Raw genomic sequence first — 22,663 nt, forward strand, 5'->3', positions numbered from 1 at the left:
TCACTAGTTTGGGCCTTTTCACTTGTAGGCCCATCACACCAAACAGAAAAACACCAAGCCCAACTTCCTTGTTGACTTGTCTTCTGTCGTTGACTCTCTTTGTCGACTTCTTCTTCTTCTCTTTGCTCTGCTAAAGCTTTCTCTTTGTTGCAGGTTTAATCAAGGACTCAATTCCCAACACTTTATTATACTATACTTTGATCAGTTTTAATTTTATAAGATGTTTTAAAGAATTATTTTTATTTCATATTATATGAGCTTTTCATTTTTTCTATGAAATATTTAATTTTATTTCACATTATCACCTATATAAAATTAAAGTAGTATAGATTAGGTCATATAGATTTTAAAACAAAATTGTAGAAATCATTTATGTGATTTTAATTTTCGATGTTTTTATCCAAAACAATGAAACATAGATATCTTACGATATGAAACAGAAGGAGTATTGATGAATTTGAAAGAAAATGATAAAGAGAAAGGCCAAAATAAGTTAACAAAAAAAAAACACAATCACTATAATGGGCTCAATAAGATGATGATGCCATACATTGATATTGATGATGATGATAATGATGTGTGTGCAGGATATCACATACATTAACATTTCATTTTGCATTGTATTAAAAGAAAAAATCAAACTGCAAACCATCTAAAACATCAAAGGTCATTAATTACGATGAATATAATAATAAACATAAATAGAACATGAATTCGATCACCAGTTGAAACTAATGGCCTCAAAGTGAAGATTCTTAGCCAAACCAGATGAACATATCTTTGCAACCTCATGTCTCATCTTTTTTGGTCCGCAAACCATCACCCCAACATCTTCCGAGCCTTCTGCGTCCAACAGAATCTCTACAAAACGATTATTTTAAAGTATCGGCTTTATTTATGTACATTTATTTAATTATTTTTGCCATACATGTGATGCACCAATGGACTCGAGTGGTAATAGATGACTTACTTTTCAGATTAGGTTTGGAGCCGAAATGGACTGAAGTGGCTTGTACTATAGATTGATAGGGAACGCTCTCGAGCTCTCTCTCGTGGCCGTGGAACCATGAACCTGGAGAGGACGTGGGCGTCTGAAACTCTACGCTCTGTACTTGCTTCTTGGTTTCCTTATCTCCTTCTTTGTTCTGTTTCTTGCGCCATAAGAAAACTATGCTTGAAGAGATGAAAATGCACACACATCCTAGGAACATGTCCCAAAGCCCTCTATACGAGAAATTGTAGATCGATCCTGTGTTATGGTCAACAGGGTATATATAGTAACGTGTGACGATCCCTATGAGCAAGAGAAACATGACGAATGATGATAAGATCACAACTCCGAGCCAGAGAAAGTTGTTGGGTCCAAGAACAGGTGATATAGGAGAGTCTAGAGGCTGCGGTTTGAACCATTTTGTTTGAAGAAGTCTGTGATCATCAGTTGTCTCGGGCTTCTTGTCTTCTCTTGTAACATAGGCCTCAATTCGAAGATTCAGCCTAGAAATGTCAGAGACTGATATATCCAATGGGAAGATTAGGTCTAAAAACGCAAGATCATGGTAATCTTTGAAGGAACAAACAAGAAGAACATCTGGTAGCTTTGTGCTCTGGTTTTGAATCTGAAATATGAGTTCTCTGATAACCGAAATGAAGGGTGTAATTCCGCTTCCACCGCTCACTAGTATTAGAGTGTTATGCCTATATAAGATGAGAATGATGGAGACAATTAGAAAAAATTTAAGATAAATTAAAGTAATTAATTATGAAACTGAAATAAGACTTTTGAGTTTTGTACCTTGAGACATCAAAAGAATTAGGGCCATAAGGACCTTCAGTAGAAACTTCGAGAGAATCAATGGAAGAAGAGATTTGGGTGTAAAGCTTTTGAGTCCAACTTCCTTGTTTTCTAATTACAACGCTTAGTGTATCTTTCTCTAAGGTACTGCTCGAAGTTACAGTAAATGGATGCCATTGCAGCTTGGAAATGCTTGGCATATGTAGAAACAATATGCTTGTTGGGGTATAATGTAGCCCTATAGTTAGTAAAAAAATAAAATGGTTACAACAATCATAAAGCATGCATCTCTCTCTTTGTAAACCCAAAAATATTTGAATGTCAACGTAAATGGAGGAACTAGTTTATAAACCTGGGGTTTTGGAGAAAGTGAGTTCGAGGTTGTCTGAAGGTAAGATCCTAGCAGAAACAAGTCTGGATCTCTTGGTCGATTGTAGAAATCTCAAGAACCGGTCGATGAAAAAGAGAAAGACGTTGGGCAAGATCATGCAGAACCACGAGTCACCGACATGGATTACGTAGAAGACTATGTAGACACCGTAGAGATGGTGAGTGTAGAAGAAAAGCTCAAACTTCTTTCTTCTAAAGGATGGTAAACTCGTTACCCACATCGCTATTCCAATCACCATCGCTATTGTTCCGGCTAGATTTGGCACATATGTCGCATTCCATGCAAAGGTCTTCACATATATATATAAGAAAACGTTACAAAAAAAATATCAGTTGTGGAATAAAAGAAATATCAATGAAAGATTTGTTTAATATGTTTTGTTTAAGGACAAGATTAAATCAAAGAAAGAATTAATGAAAGATTTGTTTTGTTTAAGGACAAGATTAAGGTAGATGTAACACGGACCTCCATCAACTTATTGATCATGGCCCAGTAGATAAGGAAAACAACTGTGTGAACGAGGAAAAGAAAGTTTGAGATATGTCCAAGCCAAATGTGATATTTGATGCTTGACTCCGACGTTAACCCGAAAATTGGCAGAATCGTAGAGGCTCTTGTCACCGGGAAGAACAAAAAAGCCCAGCAGATGTGGCCCACATATCCTATTCTCAGGCCGAAAGCCCTAAACTTCGCCTGCCATCTGCAACATATCAATCAATCAATGTTTAATTAAATTCTTCTATGGATTTAAATACCCCGTAGTTAGGTACTATGGATGGAATGTACCAAAAAAAAGTGTAAAAATGCGCAATTGTTTTTGGTTTATTCCATCCATTATGTTCCATTTGGCTTAACCATGTGAAGAATTTTGAATTTCAATTGGCGATAAGCGAAGATGTTCACATTTTCTTAATAACCTAGTGTTGAGTTATCTCCATGTGATATTTTGACAAATAATTTCAAGTATAAAGAGTTGGAAGTAGAAAACAAATAGAAGCTTACATTTTTGCGTTGTCGTCGTTATGAAGGTGGATGTGATAGCTAATGTAGAGATAATTGTAGAGGGACCAAGCCAAAAGAGCAACAAACAATAGAGAAAAAGTTAACTCTGTTGCTGTCACTATCCCCAATGGATTCATCACCATAATCACCCTCCCCATTCTCCTTTTTAGCTTCCATTCTCTGCATTCATATTATAGGATTGTGATAAATAATTTATTACAAATATTTACATGAAAATACAGTCAACAACAATAAAATTATAACAAGTCGTACCTTTGAGGTTGGGTTGGTTTCTTCTGGACATGCAAATAAACACAACTTAGAACCGCAATGAACATCATTGGAACCGTGAGAAGCACAAGATTCGTGCCTAGACATACAAGATAATTCTTGAATACTCAAAAATAAAGGAATCAAAATGATTGAATAAATGCGAGATTAAATAGAGAAATTCTTACCTTGAGGACCAAAATAAGTAGTATTGAGATTTTTGGCAAGTTTCGGGGTCCAAGTGCTTTTGAAAAGATTAGTTGAAATCATGATCCAAACAAAAATCCATCCAAGAAACAGAACCACCATTAACATCTTCACTAAGCTTCTCATATTTCCCATTTTTCTCTTTTATATTTTGTCCACAGTATTTTACCTACAATATTTTGATGTGTAAGTGTGTTGTTTGTGTGGAAAACTATATCGATTTGCTATTTATAGCGGAAGGTAGGGGTAATATCGTAATTATATATAAATGTTGTATGCTAAGATTTGTTTGTGAATTTCCCCTGCTTATGTTTCGACCGTTGGATATGTGTTTTTTTTTCTTACAAAAAAAGTGACGTGAGCAGCACATAAACCTAAACACATAAACCTGGTTTGCTATTATATTATAGATTATCTCCCATTCTCCCAATTATTTGGCAGCAGAATATATATTCAATATAAAACACTTAACGCATATATCATAAATTTGTGGCCAGCAAATTATATCAAAATTTATTTAGAAAAATATTTAGCCAAGCATTGATCGGGTCATCGATTTATGAAATTGAAAACGTTCTGCGTTCCTTTGATCGGATTTGTATATTTGGTTTCTAAATGTTGATTTCTAACGGTTGTCCTAACCATAACAAGTTTAAGGAAATTGTGTTAATTCGTTCTTTTTCTTTTTCTTTTTTGATTTTAACTGGAAAACTTATCATTTTGAGTTGGTCAGTTAAAACTGGTGTCATATTTTAGATCTGTTAAAATTTGATGAATGAACTATTCGACGACTACATTAATTCGGGACATTAGTTGGAATGGTAAGCCTAATGTACCTCCAGTTGAAAAAAACAAAACTTGATGTGACACTTTAAGTTTTAGAAAGCATTATTCAATTTTGCGGAAGTAAATATTTTTTAAAGGTTTTTTTTTTGAATAAAATGTAAATTTATATTAAAAAAAATATATATTTTTACACCAGCTATTTCTTAAATGTTGAAAGAAAATAGAGCAGGGATTTAAATTGGAAAAACAGAGCATTTGTTGAATTTTTTAGACTTGGAAAGCAAACCAGGCTTATAGGCCGTGATCGTATCGTCGGTCCCCCACTGAACGAATTGCCGAGAGTTGGTTGTGAACGTGCTGATCAATCCAGTGGATGAGTGTGGTTGCAGAACGTGGTACCTCCCCGTGACGTCTTACATTTCTCTCCAAATAGTATGAACCGTGATTTAAAAGATGTATCTCGCCAAAAAGTTTTGAATAGGGTCATGGTATATCTCCGAAATAGAATTTTTTTATAACCCCAGTTCGTCTTTTCTTCCACAATCGTTGTACACATCATTTATCCCTTTTTTTCCGAACAAAACATCAATTGTCTTTAACAAAATATGATCTATACAATTGTTAGTGTTAAATTAATTGTGCGTGAGATTTGGATAGTTACAGTTGGTCCGTAACGAATCACGATAATTACATTTAAAACTGATAAATATTTATTTTAAACTGTTTTTAGGTTGATCAAAAAAAAAAAATTAATTTGAAACTGTTTAAGAAATTATTAATAAAAGGAATTGTGTTTTGAAAAAGAAATTTCATTCTAGTTATTTCAAAATTGTTTGGGGTTAATCAAAATGCTCGAATTCGATTGACCAGGTTTCTTTACCAGATTTCATTTTTTTAATATTTTTATTAGTTTATTTTCCGAATGATTTAATATTCGTTTTAGTTGTTTCCTTTCCCATGTATGCACGTTGGTAATGGAGAAAAACGGCCAAAATCAACCCTAACTATTTCTATGCGGCTTTTTCAACCCAAACTCTGTCCCTCTGCATTTATCAACTCGAACCCACATAAATTTTAAATAACAAACCTGAACTATATAACTGTTAACCAATTTCAACCTAATTTGTTTTTGTATTTGTTAATGTCGATTAGAATTGTTAAGTCGTAATTATCTGTTCTTTTGTATATGAATCATCTATTTTATTCAATTGGTTAAAAGTTACATAATTCATGTTTGTTACATTACATAATAACATGTATATGTTGAAATTGGCTAACAGTTACATAGTTCAAATTTATTATTTGAAATTTACGAGAGTTTAAGTTGATAAGTGCAGGGAATCAGAGTTTGGATTTAAAATGGCCGCATAAAAATAGTCGAGGTTGATTTTTGCCGTTTTCCCTTGGTAATGGTAATGGTATTGGATTGACTTTCTCACATAATTTAGTTTATTCATAACTAATTAGTTTATTATTTGATTTCGAAACAAACTAAAAGAAAATCAGCTAGGTTTTTTTTATTGAAAAATATTTCGCTATTTCGTACGTACGAATTGAGATTTAGAAACATTCTACAAAGAGAAAGGCCCAAAGAGGCATGATTCATGCGCGGACGAATCAGCGTTTCCTGTACTACATCTTTACTTATTCTTAGCTAATAATTTATATCTACATTAAAAAAAAAAATACTGTTAGTACTTTTTTTTTTTTGGTTCACGTAATATATTTATTTATAGCAAAATTGTGCTATCCATATCTATTTTATGGAATGAGCAAGTGCGTCAAACTCAGAATAATGACTTATTTCGGTACACAGATCAAAGTATTTATTTGGAATCAAAAGTTTCATATTTAAACACATACACATTTGCAGCCACGTCAATTTAAGTTTTACAGGATATGAAAACAAATAAACAGTTTTGATAATATACCAACAGAATCGTATTGATCTAGTAGAGTTGACCTTCAAGATCGAAAAGGGAAGTACAATTGACATTTTCAATTCGATCGAACTCAAGTACATTGGACTTATATTGAAAGAGCAGTACAGTAGTACAATCTAGCTTTATTTTTATATATATATATATAAATAAATTAAAAAACCACAACGGATTTGTATACAATGTATAGTGGACAATTTTTATTTATTTATTATAACATGTAAAAGCTCAACCAATGGAAGTGGTTATCGTTTATTAATGAGATAAATGCATAAAAACAACTCTATTATATGAGTACACTTTAATTTGATAAAGTAAGAAAATGTAAACTAATGAGAACAACAATTACAATTTACAAGGAGCTAGTGTGGCTTGAGAATCCTCCAACTATTTGTTTAAAAGAATTAAAATGCAGCCATTGGCCGTTTAGATGAGGCTTGGGATGTTGTTATATATCATGTGCTGAAAGAATATCCCAGTTGAAATAAAACAGGGCTAACCCGTCGTAAAACAAGTGTAGCCAGCCAAACCATGGTCTGCAGTCCTCGAGCTTAGTCAGTGATGTGCTTTTACATTGGAAAAAGGGTATTAGGGTTCAAAACGGTTCGGGTCTAGCCTTTGGCCAATGAAACATTCCTAACTGGTTCTATTGGATAAAGTCTAAAGAAAGAGACACATGTAAACAAGTGGCCTTTTTAGTCTAATAGTAGGCAAATCCGTCAAAAGGATTGAGAAACCTTTCAATGTGGGTTCAAGGATAGCTTGGAAAGGATACTACATGGTCCCCTACCCAGGGAAGCTTCAGGCATTAAAATGAAAGAGATGGTTTCATCAGAAGGAATCCAGCAACAGATATGCACTTTGGTTCATGGCAAGCTGTCACTTACCTTGATACTGCTTTGCTCCATCAGCTAGCTCTCTTTTATTTATTTTTGTTTTAAATGCAATTTATTTTACTAAATAATTATATATTTAAAACAGACTTGTTTCTTTCAAATAAAAGCTTCATAGTAATAATAATCATTTAACCAACAAAAGGAAAAAATTGAACAGCAAACAAACTAGACATCAACGGTCATTATGATGAATATAATAAACAAAGATAGTTGGGACATGGAATCAATCACCAGTTGAAACTAATTGCCTCAAAGTGAAGGTTCTTAGCCAAACCAGATGAACATATCTTTGCAACCTCATGTCTCATCTTTCTTGGTCCGCAAACCATCACCCCAACGTCTTCGGAACCTTCTGCCTCAAATAGAATCTCTGTAAAACGATAAGGTTAAAGTATCAGCTTCATGCATGTACATTCACTTACAGCATTTATGTTATGTAAGTGATGCTATCATGTGGACTCTTAGTGGTAATAGTTTACTTACTTTTCAAATTAGGTTTGGAGCCGAAGTGGACTGAAGTGGCTTGTACTATGGATTGATAGGGAACGCTCTCGAGCTCTCTCTCGTGGCCGTGGAACCATGAACCTGGAGAAGACGTGGGAGTCTGAAACTCTACGCTCTGTACCTGCTTCTTGGACTCCTTATCTCCTTCTTTGTTCTGTTTCTTGCGCCATAAGAAAACTATGCTTGAAGAGATGAAAATGCACACAGATCCTAGGAACATATCCCAAAGCGCTCTATACGAGAAATTGTAGATCTTTCCTGTGTTATGATCAACAGGGTATACATAGTAACGTGTGACAATCCCTATGAGCAAGAGAAACATGAAGAATGATGATAAAATCACGACTCCGAGCCAGAGGAAGTTGTTGGGTCCAAGAACAGGTGAGATAGGGCAGTCTAGAGGCTGCGGTTTGAACCATTTTGTCTGAAGAAGTCTGTGATCATCAGTTGTCTCGGGCTTCTTGTCTTCTCTTGTAATATAGGCCTCAATTCGGAGATTTAGCTTAGAAATGTCCGAGACTGATATATCTGATGGGAAGATTAAGTCTAAAAACGCAAGATCATGGTAATGTTTAAAGGCACAAACAAGGAGAACATTTGGTAGTTTTGCGCTCGGGTTTTGGCTCTGAAATATGAGTTCCCTGATCACCGAAATGAAGGGTGTAACTCCGCTACCACCGCCCACTAGTATTAGAGAGCCATGCCTATATTTGATGAGAAATATAACAATTATTCAAACTTATGATAAAGTAGTTAAGCAAGAAACTGAAATAAGACTTTTGAAATTTGTACCTCGAGACATCAAAAGAGTTAGGGCCATAAGGACCTTCAGTAGAAACTTCGAGAGAATCAATGGAAGAAGAGAGATGTGTGTAAAGCTTTTGAGTCCAACTTCCCTGTCTCCTGATCACAACACTTAGCGTATCTTTCTCTAAGTTGCTGCTCGAAGTTATTGTGAATGGATGCCATTGAAGCTTGGAAATGCTCGGCACATGTAGAAACAATATGCTTGTTGGGGTATAATGTACGCCTAAAAATATATACCAATCGAATTTATCATTTCCTTTGCGTTTTGCGTTTGCATTTGTAATTTAAAACCGATATATGTTGAAAGAAAAACCCTAAAATTTTGTGGTTTCATTTGAATGTAAACGTAAAGGGAGGAATAAACTTTTTTTTTTTTTGAAGGAATTATTATAAACCTGAAGTTTTGGCGAAAGTGAGTTCGAGGTTGTCTGAAGGTAAGATCTTAGCAGAAACAAGTCTGGATCTCTTGGTGGATTGTAAGAATCTCAAGTAGCGGTCGATGAAGAAGAGGAAGATGTTTGGCAAGATCATGCAGAACCACGAGTCTCCCACATGCATTACGTAGAAGATTATGTAGAGACCGTAGAGTTGGTGAGTGTAGAAGAAAAGCTCGAACTTCTTTCGTCTATAGGATGGTAAACTCGTCACCCACATCGCAATTCCAATCACCATCGCTATTGTTCCGGCTAGGTTAGACACATATGTCGGATTCCATGCAAACGTCTTCACATATATAAGTAAAAACGTACGTAATAATATGTCAGTTTGGGTGTAGAATAAATACTTTTTATATAATTAGAAATAGTTGAATTTAATTACTTGTAACGAACCTCCATCAACTGATTGGTCATGGCCCAGTAGATAAGGAAAACCACGGTGTGAACAAGGAAGAGAAAGTTTGAGACATGTCCGAGCCAAATATGATATTTGATGCTTGACTCCGAAGTCAACCCAACAAGTGGCAGAATCGTAGAGGCTCTTGTCACCGGGAAGAACAAAAAGGCCCAGCAGTAGTGGCCAACGTATCCCATTCTCAGTCCAAAAGCCCTAAACTTTGCCTGCCATCTGCACCATTTTAGTCAATGTTAAATCAACTCCCCTACGGATTTGGTACCTAGATACTCCAAAATGGTTACTAGGGAGCGAAACAAATCATCAACGTATGAAAAGTGGCAGTGCAAAAAATTGCATTATTGGTTTTGGTATGTTCCATCTGTTATGTTTCACATAGTATAATGATGTGAGTAATCATGAACTTCTAAATCGAGACAATTATCAATGACTGGTGTCCATTTCTGATGTGTGGTATATATTCCAACAAAACATTCGAGCATATAAAGTTAGAAGTAGAAACAAATTAAGAAGCTTACATTTTGGCGTTGTCGTGGTTATGAAGGTGGACGTGATAGCTAAGGTATAGATGACTAGAGAGAGCCCAAATCAAAAGAGCCACGAACAACAGAGAAAAGATCAACTCTGTGGCCGTTACTATCCCCAATGGGTTCATCACCATTATTACCCTTCCCATTCTCCCTTTTAATTTCCATTCTCTGCACTTATATAATTTACAACATGAAACTATAAATAGCCAATAACAATGAAACTATAACAAACAAGTCGAACCTTTGAGGTTGGGTTGGTTTCTTCTGGGTATGCAAATAAACACAACTCAGAACCGCAATAAACATCATTGGAACTGTGAGTAGCACAAGATTCATGCCTACACATACATGATACTTCTTCAATACTCAAAAATTAAGGAATCGAAAATTTAAATTTGTGCGAGAATAAATAGAGAAATTAATTCTAAAAAAAAAAAAAGAGAAATGAATACCTTGAGGGCCAAAATAAGTAGTATTGAGATTCTTGGCGAGTTTTGGAGTCCATTTACTTTTGTAAAGATCAGTTGAAATCATAATCCAAATAAAAATCCATCCTAGAAATAGAACCACCATTAACATCTTCACTAAGCTTCTCATATCTCCCATTTTCTCTTTTAAATTTAATTTTGTATCCACAATATATTGATGTAAGTGTGTTTTATGTATGGAAAGCGTTTTGGATTTGTTATTTATAGCAGATTATAAGGGTAATATCGTACTTATTGCATTTAATATGTAATAATTATGTGTGTTTGTCTAAGACCTGAGAATCCTTCCCCTGCTTTTATTTAATCTTATCTCCCAACACTTATTTTCCTGCAGTCTGCAGAGAATATACACAATGTATAATAACTCATATATCAATATAGACATATCACATATACATAAATCATAAATCATAAATGTATGGCTAACAATTTGTATAAAAATTTATATAGATACATGTTTAGCAAAACATGGATCATCAGTTTCTGCAATTGAAGGGTTCTTTTGATCATATTTTGTATTCAGTTTCTATAAATTTAATTCTTTGTGAACTCTGCAATATATTTGGGACAACTAACTTTTTCACATAAAAATTGAAAATTTCATTTTCCCGTCAAAATTAGAAATTTCGTTTTAGTGTCAAAACAGCAGAACTACGTTTGGCACCAAAACTATGGAGACAAGTTTAACGTCAAAATTACAAAATTTTGTTTGACGTTTAAATTGTAGAATCACATTGACTTTAAGCCTGTAAAATTTTATTTTAATTCCATAATAGTGAAATTGTTATGACTTAATTGTAGAGTGGTGCCAAAATTACATAATCGTATTTTGGATCCAAAATTTTTAATCGTGTTTCGACTCCAAAATTGCATAATCCTATTTTGACATCAAGATTGCGGCGTACTTTAGATTATCAAAAATAATAATTTAATCATTACAAAAACTTATTAACAAAATTATATCATTTTTACTAATTTTGTTATGAATTTGCATTCAAAATTTCTTTATAAATTCACACACGACCAAAATTATATATATATACAACAATAACTATCTGCAAAAGTTAATTTGAGCAACAACAAAAATATGTAAATATTGAAACTGAATGGTTAATCTGGAAGCATATAGATACACAAAGGAACATGACTATAGACGTAGTAAACTTGTGCGAAACTCTTAAAATCTCTTTATACATTTATACATGTATAGGACAGTTTCTTAGATTTGTCCCTTGGTCTAAACGTGTAACACATATTTGCGAATAGAAAAACTAGCGACTTGAGAGCAATGGTTTGATTATTAAGAATCTCGTTGAAAAAAGCTTATATGATTGTGTAAATATCTATATAGATATAAAATGGATAGAAACGAGAATTAAGTACAAGATGGTTCCAATCAAATCAAAGTATTTTACTAACTATTTTAAATTAATAACTTATAAAATATTAGCTAAGATTTCGTGCGTAAAGAGTTGAGCTTTGAGAACATTCTATAAGGCAAAGGGCCAAAGAGGCATGATTCATGCGTGGATACATTGGTACTTGTTGTACTACATCTTTACTTATTCTTAGCTAATAATTTATCTCTGCTAACAATGTTTTTTATTGGCAAAATTGTGTTCTCCTTATAGGCATATCAATATTATGGAACGAGTGTGCCTCAAACATAGATTAAAGACTTAGTTCGGACCTCAAATCTAAGTCATGTGATGGTAGTACATTTCTTTTTTGTAGGAGTCGAAAAGTTAGTTACAAATAAACAAATAAATTTCCAACCACAATAATCTAAGTTTCATACGATAAATCAAACAAAAAAGGATGAATCTAGCGTTGCTTTTGGTTACAAAATACAAATATTTGGAATCAAGAGAATCTTATTAATCTGGTAAGAGTTGACTTTTGAGATTGAAAAGAGCAAGTACAGTTGACTTTTTAAATTACGACCTCAAGTACAGTTGACTTGTATTGAAAGAGGTACAGTAGTACAATCTACCGTACCACTAGATTAGTTATATTATTAGTCAACTAAATTAAAAAAAAAAACTAAAAATCTATAGACAATTTTATTTTATATTTTAACACACAAAGCTCTCAACCAATGTAAATGGTTATTGTTTATGAGATAAATGCGTGTTTCGTATGAGCACTGATTTTTGGAAAACAAAAAGATGTAAACTAATGAGACTCGACAACAATTAACAATTTACAAGGAGTGTGGCTTCAGAATCCTCCAATCATTAGAACTGTTTAGAAATCTATAATCGTTTGAGGACAAAAACTCCACATCCAATGCCGAGAAAAGTTGCTATGGAGACCCCGAAAACGCCCGAGAGAATCCCGGGGACGACAAGAGAAGTCCATCCTTTTGCAGTTGCCATGGCACACGCAGTTGTTGGGCCTCCGATGTTTGCGTTTGATGCAAGAAGTAATAGCTTCATGTCGATACAGAATAGCTTTCCTAGAACCAAAGTCACTGCTAGATGAACCATTACTTGAATTGCAGCAAATAGGAAGATACTTGGTGCAGTGTTGATTACATTCCATACACTCCCTGTGGCTCCTAGAATTGTGAAAAATACCTGAACAAAAAAGATTCATAAACAAACCATGGGCATGCAATCCTCGGGCTTAATGAGGGATGGGCTTTAACATTGAGATTAAAGGGCTCAAGATGAGTCGGGCCTAGCCCGTTTGGACAATGATCTTACATAACTCATTTGTTCTAATGGATAAAGTGTAAAGAAAGAGATACCTGCATGAGAATGAGAGAGATGGTTTCAGCAGAAGGTGCCAGAGAATTGAAGAAATCAGGGAAGGAAGTTGCCAAGACGATGGTGATGGCTGTTACTGCAGGAAGCATGCCTCCTTGGATCTTAAATAGCGTCGTCATCGAAATAGCAGCTTTGCATATCAGGAAGGAAATCGATAGCGCAATCGACGTTGAAACCACTCTGTTCTTGTCCTTGAGCTCATCATCTTTAGTCATGTCAGAATCTGCCAGAGATCGCAAGAACTTAACTTAGTAGTGTTTGTGTTTATATTTGTAAGCAACCGCGACCAGAAGTTTAAAATGGTTCTGTAACAAAGCCAAAACTCAAAAGTAATAAGAATCTTTCTTCAATACATATTTTGACGATGCATTTATATGTTGGATGCAAATGCAGTTAGAAGATGAGAATAGTTATGCAATTATGTCAAAGTATTGACAATTTATTATCGAAACATAATTTGACAGGTACATAATATGTATTCATAATAACTATACCAATATTCACTCAAATCAATTTGACAAACTCTAACCAAGTAGCCCTAGAGTCACCACATCTTTAATTGGTCCTTTAGTAATCCTTCCGCATTGCAACATACTACCTTATAATACAAGAAAATATAAAATGTAATCAAGATGAAGTTTACCAGGGGAAGATGCTGAGGTGGTCTCAGGGGGTATCTTTGAGGCCAACGCAAACAAAACCATGAAGTAAAGAGCGCATATGACATTGTCTACAGCTACACCCGCTGCTACAACAGATGGAGAAATCTGTAGAGCCTCCGATATCGCAACGAAATTAAGGGCTGCAGAACAAAAAACAAGAACCAACAGTTTTGTTCTCATTTCTCATGAAGAAGTCCCAAGTTGTGAGAAACACATCTTACAAACCAATTTAGCAAGATTTTCCTCTTTTTTCCGATAGGCGAGAATCAAGTAAAGCTAGAAACTTTTTAACCGATGAAGATCAACATTGAGTACCTCTGTCTGTTAACAAGCCAAAGAAGCAATGAAGAGGCTCCAGACAAACTTACATCCACCAATGTAACTCCCCATAAGAGCAGCGGCTATTTTCCAGTTATCCGGACCAAGCGATCTCATCGGTACCAACATAAAAGCCACCACAGTCCCAACAACCGTTGCAACTACCACAAACCAACTTATAGATTAATCAACCACATCATCAATGGAAATGTCACTTCACTACAACATTAGTGCAATTCTTGATTCTCAAAGACCTAACTATTTTTGGTCCTAAGCATGAATCCAAACTACGCAAAGACAAAATCTTTACCAGATCCAATCAAGAATGCAAGAAGCAATGACCCAGTAGATCGGATAATACGACGAAGATCAGCTCTAAACAACAACAATGGAATCGTATGCGGCAAGAGAAACTCCATGAAGAAGTCATACGACGGCGTTTCGAATGGAATTAACCCTAAATTGCTCGCAGCGAGCCCAAGCAACGTACTTGTCAACGCACCACTCACCATGCTTCCAATTTTCGTCTTCTCCGACCTCAAGAAGTCGGTAATTTCATCAGTATACAAAACCCTAAGAACTAGATGTTTCAACAGAGAGAATTGAGGTGATTTACCAGACACCGAAAGCTCCGGAGGCGAATAGAGCGGCCCATTGAGACCAGTGATCGTCGGGGGTGATTAGAGGGAATCGTTGTTGTGAGAAGACCTTCACGCGCCGGCGTCGAGATGAAACAAGACGCGGTGGAGGTAGTGTTTCCGGCGGCGATTTGTTACGGCGGATGGTTATTGATGATAAGTGGTGGCGGGAAGGAGACACGTGGAGCGATGAGATTGTGGGTGACAGTGGATTTGGTGAAACCACTGTGAATAGAAGAGCCATACCACTTTTAGATGCCAATTAATGTCTGAAGTCCGATATTATAGTTTTGGAAACTTTTTTTTTTTTTTTCCTTTTTCGGGTAAACAAATTTATTGATAACAAAATCTATATATACATTTTTGGATGACTTTTAGCAAATAAATCCTGGAGTTGGACCTTATTTATGGATGAATGCCATTGGCATTAATTATTTAAATTTGAAAAATATTAATTAAAGATATTACCAATACGATTTCGAGAATCATAAATTCATATCTTCCTTAATTTTCTGAGTCATTAATGTGATAATCTTTAGGAAATATTTCTCTGTAAAAAAAAAAAATCCATATTAATGAAGGCATTAAAATCGACACTAACAATTAAATTATTTAGATGTTCAATTATTTTAAGATTCTTATATCTTATTTGATATATTTTTTTTAATATCTCATTCTTTAATTACTGCGTTTAGAATTTATTGGTTGTTACCTATTTTTTGGTGAAATTTATTGGTTGTTACTTAATAAGTAATTATGGTGCGTTTATTTTAGTTAATATCTAATTTAAAGGATTTGTTTTCTTTTATTATTAATAAATGAATAACATGTATAGAAATAAAAGATTTTTTTTACGACTCCATAATAAAAATATTAAACTCTTATTTTCTACATTTCTTACACATAATATCCTCTTATTCAATAACAAAAAATATATATTACATATTTTAAAAAAATATTTATAATATTTAAATTATATAAAAAATTTGTAATATTAATATTATTTCAACTCTATACAAATTTAATATATATAGATGTATATATATCTTATGGGAACCATTTAAAAGAAATTTTTAAATTGACTTGAATTATATAGCTTTTAAATAAAAGTATTATTAAAAAGAAAAATAACTAAATAATGTTTAATTTCACGGGACGGGTAATATGATGAGACGGGTTTGGGTTGATATTTATAAAAGATCGTATACCACGGGTGAAATCCTAAAATTAACAATCAAAATAATCTATCAAACAAATTACATTTTGATTTTTTTAAGAAAATATAGCCCCGCGGTGTACCGCGGGTTAAAATCTAGTGAGTTTACAAATTTCTTACAAAAAAAAAATAGATGATAAGCATATATATACCACATAATGAATATGATAAAATTTTAAAATAAATTTAACAATGTTTTTTTCTAAAACTTTACTCTAATACTAATTTTCGTAGTCGATTTTTTGATACAGAAAAAAAATAGCAAACAAAAGAAACATAGCATAGAAAGACAAAAAAATATAAGAAGAAAACATAATGAATATTGAATAGAAATGTAAAAAAAAAGGATTATGATTAACATCTATTGGAATTATCTTTTTGTTTTTATCTTTTCTTGTATTTTATTGTCATCTTCTTTATCTAGATTTTGAGTTGATAAAAAAAAAGTTAATCTAGACTTTGTAAAAAGAAAAGCCACCGCCGATGCTAGGGTTACCGGTTTCGGTGGCTTTTTCAGCACCGGAGCCGGGGTCTTTGTTGTCTCCATGTTTTAGTTTCGTTTTCTCTTCTTTTCCAGCAGATCTGATTTATATTTTCTTCCAACGGTTTCAGATCTAGATTTTTAGATCTAGATATATTAAGTCTAAATCTTTGGGTTTTACTGCTTGTTTTGCCTCCTTCATTTGCAGCTTCAGTTCTGGCCGCCCAACCACGACAGAGGCTGGTTCTAATCCATCTTACGCCGCCTCAGATGCAGATTTCTCACCATCCAAGATCTCGATCTCCTTCCTTTCTTCATGAGACTTTCTTTCCTTTGCGTCTCGGGGTGTTGGTTTTGTCTCACCGCCGTTTGTGGTAAAGAGAGTCTTGATTTTATTTCCTTTTGTGTGAGTTTCTAGTCTCAGATCTGTTCTTTTATCTTTGATTTAGACTTGTGTATCTATATTTGAATCTTTGGTTATGAATCCGGAAAGTATTAGATCAGATTTTGTGTATTTGTTTGTTCTGGGTTTTTTTCCTTTTGCTTCTTCATCTTTGTCCTCGGGAGTTTTAGTTTACTCGCCGGCTTAGTCTCTGGAAGGATTGTTTCCCCTTGTCGGCCTTTGTAACCCACCTGTTGTAATCCATCCAAAAAATTCTATCAATGAAATCTTATTTTTAGTGAAAAAAAAAAAAAAACTTTGTAAAAAATGATGGATTGCTATCAAAAAAAAAAAAATGATGGATCATGGATACCCATAAAAAGAGTACTTCTAATTTGGTGACAGTTGCTTTCCTTATTTTTCTTTCTAATTATTATTATTATTTTTTTTTTTTTGACTTTTTTAACTTCCATTAGAAACAACGATTACAAAATATAAACATGCAGAAGCCAGCTACAATAAGAAACAGAACAAACCTACTTACCAACAGAACAGACATCGATCCAAGGGAAACTAAGATTGGAACACCTGAAACCACGAAAATAGGAAAGAAACATTAGAGGGAATGATTCTTTCAGCTCGAGACAGAGGGTCTAAGCGACGTCTAATAATGTTCTGGATGTCAAGGATTATAGCGGAGAAGGATAATAATGTCCTTTCTAATTATTAAATTAGTATGTTTAGGTCTATTGAATTAACGAGTGAATTATTTAACTTGCCTACACTGTATCTTGTTAATTTATTAAAGTTTTTTAATAATGCGTCGGTTCAAACCTTGTTAGTTATGCTATTAAAACCACAATAATCACACCACCTACGATGAGTTAATCCATAAGACCATTTTTATTGGGAAGTGCTTAACTTGGTTCTTAGCTCAAAAGAAATTAAAATTAAAAGTTTAATTGATGATTTTGCTAAGGAATAACTCTTAGCTAAGAATCAAAAATTGGGGTAAGAACCAAAAATATTACTAAGAACCAAAACTAAGCACCTCCCAATAATATTGCTCTAGAACCCTCAGTTTTTTCGTCAAAAACATATCTCAAAACTGTTTATATCTAATCCAAAAATGAATCAAACATCCCTACTAATAGCGTAAAAAAATGATTAACTAAAATTTTCCTTTCTCATTACCAAATCAGTAAAATCAACTATATTTTAAACAAACAAAACTTTTTGAATATGATTGCCACCGAATCACAAACAAAGCAGGTATAAGCTTCCTTTGTTTTCCCATTGCTGTTGACAAAATTCGCTTCCCTAATGATTTCACAAACAACACTTTCTCTTTCACTCACCCTTTAGTGGGAAAAAAATACAAATACAGAGAAGTGACAGCAAAAACGCACTTTCTAGTTTCTCCATCTCTTCTTCTCTTTAATATCATCAACCCAAAAACTTTCTCAAACCTTCCCCAAAAAGCTTCACTCTAATGGCGTTTCCCAAAAATCTAATCCAAACCCTTCTCTTCTTCTTCTCTCTTCTTCATCTTTCTCTCGCTTCTTTCACTCCAACTGATAATTACCTCATCAATTCCGGCTCTAACACCAACACATCTTTCTTCACAATCCGTTCTTTTCTCAGCGACTCTTCAAAACCTGGCTCGAGTTTTCTCTCCACCGATCGATCCATTTCGATTTCTGACCCGAACCCATCTCCAGATTCACCCGCTTTATACAACACAGCTCGTGTTTTCCCCATCGGAGGATCATACAAATTCCAAGTCACTACCAAAGGCACTCACTTTATCCGTCTCCATTTCGCGCCTTTTAAAGCTTCAAGCTTTAACTTAAGGTCTGCGAAATTTCGAGTTTTGATTAATGGGTTCTCTGTGATGAATAGTTTCAGTACTAGCTCCGTCGTTGTTAAAGAATTCATACTCAAAATCGATGACCCTGTTTTAGAGATTTCGTTTTTGCCCTCTAAAGCTTCTGGGTTTGGGTTTGTTAATGCGGTTGAAGTGTTTTCAGCACCTAATGATTATATAATGGATCAAGGAACTAAGCTTGTAATCCCTAACTCTGCTCAAATCTTTAGTAACTTGTCATCTCAAGTTCTTGAGACTGTTCATAGAATCAACGTTGGTGGTTCGAAATTGACGCCGTTTAATGATACATTGTGGAGGACTTGGGTTGTTGATGACAACTATCTCTTGTTGAGAGCTGCTGCGAGACGTGCTTGGACTACTCATTCTCCGAATTATCAAAACGGTGGTGCCACGAGAGAGATTGCTCCGGATAATGTTTATATGACTGCTCAGGAGATGGATAGAGATAATCAGGAGTTGCAGGCGAGGTTTAACATTAGTTGGGGATTTCAGGTTGATGAGAAACGAGTTCTTCATTTGGTTCGTTTGCATTTCTGCGATATCGTTAGTTCGTCGCTTAATCAGCTCTATTTCAATGTGTTTATCAATGAGTATCTTGCGTATAAAGATGTTGATCTTTCCACGCTTACTTTCCATGTGCTTGCGTCTCCTTTGTACATTGATTTTGTTGCGGAGTCTGATCGTTCTGGAATGTTGAGGATTAGTGTTGGACCGTCTGATCTTAGTAATCCGGCGAGAGTTAATGCTCTATTGAATGGAGTTGAGATCATGAGGATTTTAAGCCCTGTGAGTTCTGAAGTGGTATCTGGAAAGAGGAATGTTGTCTGGATCGTTGTTGGCTCGGTTTTGGGAGGTTTTGTGTTCTTGTCGCTGTTCTTCTTGTGCGTTTTGTGCTTGTGCAGGCGCAAGAACAACAAGACGAGGAGTTCGGAAAGCACGGGGTGGACACCTTTGAGGAGGTTCAGAGGCAGTTCCAACAGTAGAACAACTGAAAGAACTGTTAGTTCTAGTGGCTACCATACTCTGAGAATCTCTTTCGCGGAATTACAGTCCGGAACCAATAACTTTGATAAAAGTTTAGTAATCGGAGTAGGCGGATTTGGGATGGTTTTTAAAGGGTCTCTCAAAGACAACACCAAAGTAGCTGTAAAGAGAGGCTCGCCTGGTTCAAGACAGGGCTTACCGGAGTTTCTATCTGAGATAACCATCCTCTCTAAGATCCGTCATCGCCATCTGGTTTCGCTGGTGGGGTATTGCGAAGAACAGTCTGAGATGATTCTTGTTTATGAGTACATGGATAAAGGACCGCTCAAAAGTCACTTATACGGATCCTCCAACCCGCCTTTGTCATGGAAGCAACGGCTTGAGGTCTGCATTGGTGCAGCCAGAGGACTTCATTACCTTCACACCGGTTCTTCGCAAGGAATCATCCACCGGGATATCAAATCTACCAATATCTTACTAGATAACAACTATGTAGCCAAAGTTGCAGACTTTGGACTCTCAAGATCCGGTCCTTGTATTGATGAGACACATGTGAGCACCGGTGTAAAAGGAAGCTTCGGATATCTTGATCCTGAATACTTCAGAAGACAACAGCTCACGGATAAATCCGATGTTTATTCATTTGGGGTTGTTCTTTTCGAAGTTCTTTGCGCTAGACCTGCTGTTGATCCGTTGCTTGTTAGAGAGCAAGTCAATTTAGCAGAATGGGCAATCGAGTGGCAAAGGAAAGGGATGCTCGATCAAATAGTTGATCCGAATATCGCAGATGAAATCAAACCGTGCTCATTGAAGAAATTCGCAGAAACCGCCGAGAAATGCTGTGCGGATTACGGCGTAGATAGACCGACAATTGGTGATGTTCTGTGGAATTTAGAACATGTACTTCAGCTTCAAGAATCAGGACCATTGAACAATCCTGAAGAAGTTTATGGAGATGTTACCGACTCGGGAACAGCTCGGCAAGGTCCGTCTAGTGGCTCGAACACAGATAGGGACTATGGAGATGGAACTTCAGGCATAATCAGTAGCAGCCAAGTCTTCTCTCAGCTAATGACCAACGCTGGCAGATAAATAAAAGTCATTCCTGTATAGAGCAAGAGTATTCATAGTCATAGAGAAACAATACATAAACCGGGAAACCAAAGCGGTGTACCGGTATCTTAGATTCTGTTTGTGTTTGGTATAATTTTGTTTGGTTGTATGTTTGTAACTGGTAGAACCGACACATTATTTGGTTAAATATTAAACCGGTTTACGTTGGAGAAATTATAAACCGGAATCTCAAAAGTTGTTGATAAACCGTAAACCCTGTGAAGCCACAACGCTCAGAAACATTTCTGTCTCTGTGGAGACAGCTGAAGAAGCAGCACTATCAATGGCGTCTCTGAGATTGTTCTCGACGAATCATCAATCTCTTCTCCTTCCATCGTCTCTCTCACACAAACCTCTACTATCTTCACCACGATTCGTCAATAACCCTAGCAGACGGAGTCCAATACGATCCGTTCTTCAGTTTAATCGCAAACCGGAACTCGCCGGAGAAACACCGCGTATCGTCGTTATTACTTCAGGAAAAGGCGGTGTTGGAAAGACGACAACCACCGCAAATGTTGGTCTCTCTCTAGCTCGTTACGGCTTCTCAGTTGTCGCTATTGACGCGGACCTTGGACTTCGTAACCTCGATCTCCTTCTAGGGTTAGAGAATCGAGTTAATTACACTTGCGTCGAGGTTATAAATGGAGATTGTCGTCTCGATCAAGCTCTGGTACGTGATAAGCGTTGGTCGAATTTCGAATTGCTATGTATTTCGAAACCTAGATCGAAACTTCCGATGGGATTTGGTGGAAAAGCATTGGAATGGCTTGTTGATGCGTTGAAAACGAGGCCGGAAGGTTCACCGGACTTCATCATCATTGATTGTCCTGCAGGAATCGATGCCGGGTTTATAACCGCCATTACTCCGGCGAATGAAGCAGTCCTGGTTACAACTCCGGATATAACAGCGCTAAGAGATGCAGATAGGGTTACGGGTTTGTTAGAATGCGACGGAATTCGAGATATAAAGATGATTGTGAACCGAGTGAGAACTGATATGATCAAAGGAGAGGATATGATGTCAGTGTTAGATGTGCAGGAGATGTTGGGATTGTCGTTGCTCGGCGTGATTCCTGAAGATTCTGAGGTTATTCGAAGCACGAATAGAGGGTTTCCCCTTGTTCTGAACAAGCCTCCAACGCTTGCGGGATTGGCATTTGAGCAGGCAGCTTGGAGACTCGTGGAGCAAGATAGTATGAAGGCTGTTATGGTGGAGGAAGAGCCTAAGAAACGCGGCTTCTTCTCTTTCTTTGGCGGCTAAATGGCATACGGAGTGAACCGAACTGAACTGAATTGAAATGAACTTCCTCGGGTATGTATGCATCGAAATCTTTTGTACAGGAACTAGAGATTTTTGAAGATTTTGTCTCTTTTGCTTTGAGAATTTAGATTTGTTCCTAGGACAATATGGAATTCTACTGCTAGTTTGTTGCTGAGTTCAAGCTTTGATTCTTATGCCTTTTGTTTCTTGAGGGTCTTGTTTTCTGTTTCTGTAATCTGTTTATGTTAAAATTGAGATTTTACAATATATCTCAAGTTCTTATGTCAACTGGTTACGAGAACTTCAATAGCTTAGCTGATCTGATCAGAGCTTTTCCCCTGTGCGCATTCATTAGCTAATCAGTACGATGATGATTTTGTTGTCCCTTTTGTAGTATAAAGGCTCGAGTACTAGTGTTTAGCTTGGTCTTATGCCATTTGATTCTCTATCTTCTTGATTTCTGTTTATATCTTGATATTTC

The 22,663-nt window shown here is 35.6% G+C and overlaps 5 protein-coding genes across 7 annotated transcripts; 2 read left to right on the forward strand and 3 right to left on the reverse strand.

Moving 5' to 3' along the window:
* Positions 1-493: 493 nt before the first annotated feature.
* On the reverse strand, positions 494-4,008 carry LOC9308155 (ferric reduction oxidase 4). Of its 2 annotated transcripts, none has more exons than XM_021022399.1 (8): positions 3,676-4,008; positions 3,459-3,555; positions 3,273-3,365; positions 2,649-2,876; positions 2,145-2,472; positions 1,793-2,030; positions 971-1,695; positions 494-861 (listed from the first exon to the last, which is right to left on the reverse strand). In XM_021022399.1, exons 1-8 carry the CDS (start codon positions 3,795-3,797, stop codon positions 719-721), a joined length of 1,974 nt encoding a protein of 657 aa, XP_020878058.1. In that variant the 5' UTR covers positions 3,798-4,008; the 3' UTR covers positions 494-718. The 2 variants fall into 2 exon arrangements, with proteins under 2 accessions (XP_020878058.1, XP_002874156.1); XM_002874110.2 differs by having other exon boundaries at positions 2,649-2,883; positions 3,186-3,365; positions 3,644-4,001.
* A 3,385-nt stretch (positions 4,009-7,393) lies between these two features.
* On the reverse strand, positions 7,394-10,882 carry LOC9310224 (ferric reduction oxidase 4). Of its 2 annotated transcripts, none has more exons than XM_021020846.1 (8): positions 10,462-10,882; positions 10,219-10,315; positions 10,053-10,145; positions 9,426-9,653; positions 8,991-9,318; positions 8,581-8,818; positions 7,768-8,492; positions 7,394-7,654 (listed from the first exon to the last, which is right to left on the reverse strand). In XM_021020846.1, exons 1-8 carry the CDS (start codon positions 10,581-10,583, stop codon positions 7,512-7,514), a joined length of 1,974 nt encoding a protein of 657 aa, XP_020876505.1. In that variant the 5' UTR covers positions 10,584-10,882; the 3' UTR covers positions 7,394-7,511. The 2 variants fall into 2 exon arrangements, with proteins under 2 accessions (XP_020876505.1, XP_002874157.1); XM_002874111.2 differs by having other exon boundaries at positions 9,426-9,660; positions 9,966-10,145; positions 10,430-10,882.
* Positions 10,883-12,505: 1,623 nt separating this feature from the next.
* Positions 12,506-15,172, reverse strand: LOC9310225 (uncharacterized membrane protein YjcL). Its single transcript, XM_002874112.2, has 6 exons — positions 14,833-15,172; positions 14,527-14,753; positions 14,267-14,377; positions 13,880-14,038; positions 13,218-13,459; positions 12,506-13,044 (listed from the first exon to the last, which is right to left on the reverse strand). The coding sequence occupies exons 1-6, from the start codon at positions 15,096-15,098 to the stop codon at positions 12,721-12,723; spliced, it is 1,329 nt and encodes a 442-aa protein (XP_002874158.1). The 5' UTR covers positions 15,099-15,172; the 3' UTR covers positions 12,506-12,720.
* Positions 15,173-18,185: 3,013 nt separating this feature from the next.
* LOC9310226 (probable receptor-like protein kinase At5g24010) lies at positions 18,186-21,092 on the forward strand. Its single transcript, XM_021020439.1, has one exon. The coding sequence runs from the start codon at positions 18,426-18,428 to the stop codon at positions 20,895-20,897; it is 2,472 nt and encodes an 823-aa protein (XP_020876098.1). The 5' UTR covers positions 18,186-18,425; the 3' UTR covers positions 20,898-21,092.
* A 29-nt stretch (positions 21,093-21,121) lies between these two features.
* LOC9308156 (putative septum site-determining protein minD homolog, chloroplastic) lies at positions 21,122-22,470 on the forward strand. The gene has a single exon (XM_002872041.2). It carries the CDS (start codon positions 21,202-21,204, stop codon positions 22,180-22,182), a length of 981 nt encoding a protein of 326 aa, XP_002872087.1. The 5' UTR covers positions 21,122-21,201; the 3' UTR covers positions 22,183-22,470.
* Positions 22,471-22,663: the final 193 nt, after the last annotated feature.

Source organism: Arabidopsis lyrata (genome assembly GCF_000004255.2).
Source record: "Arabidopsis lyrata subsp. lyrata unplaced genomic scaffold ARALYscaffold_6, whole genome shotgun sequence".
NCBI classification, from domain to species: domain Eukaryota; kingdom Viridiplantae; phylum Streptophyta; class Magnoliopsida; order Brassicales; family Brassicaceae; genus Arabidopsis; species Arabidopsis lyrata.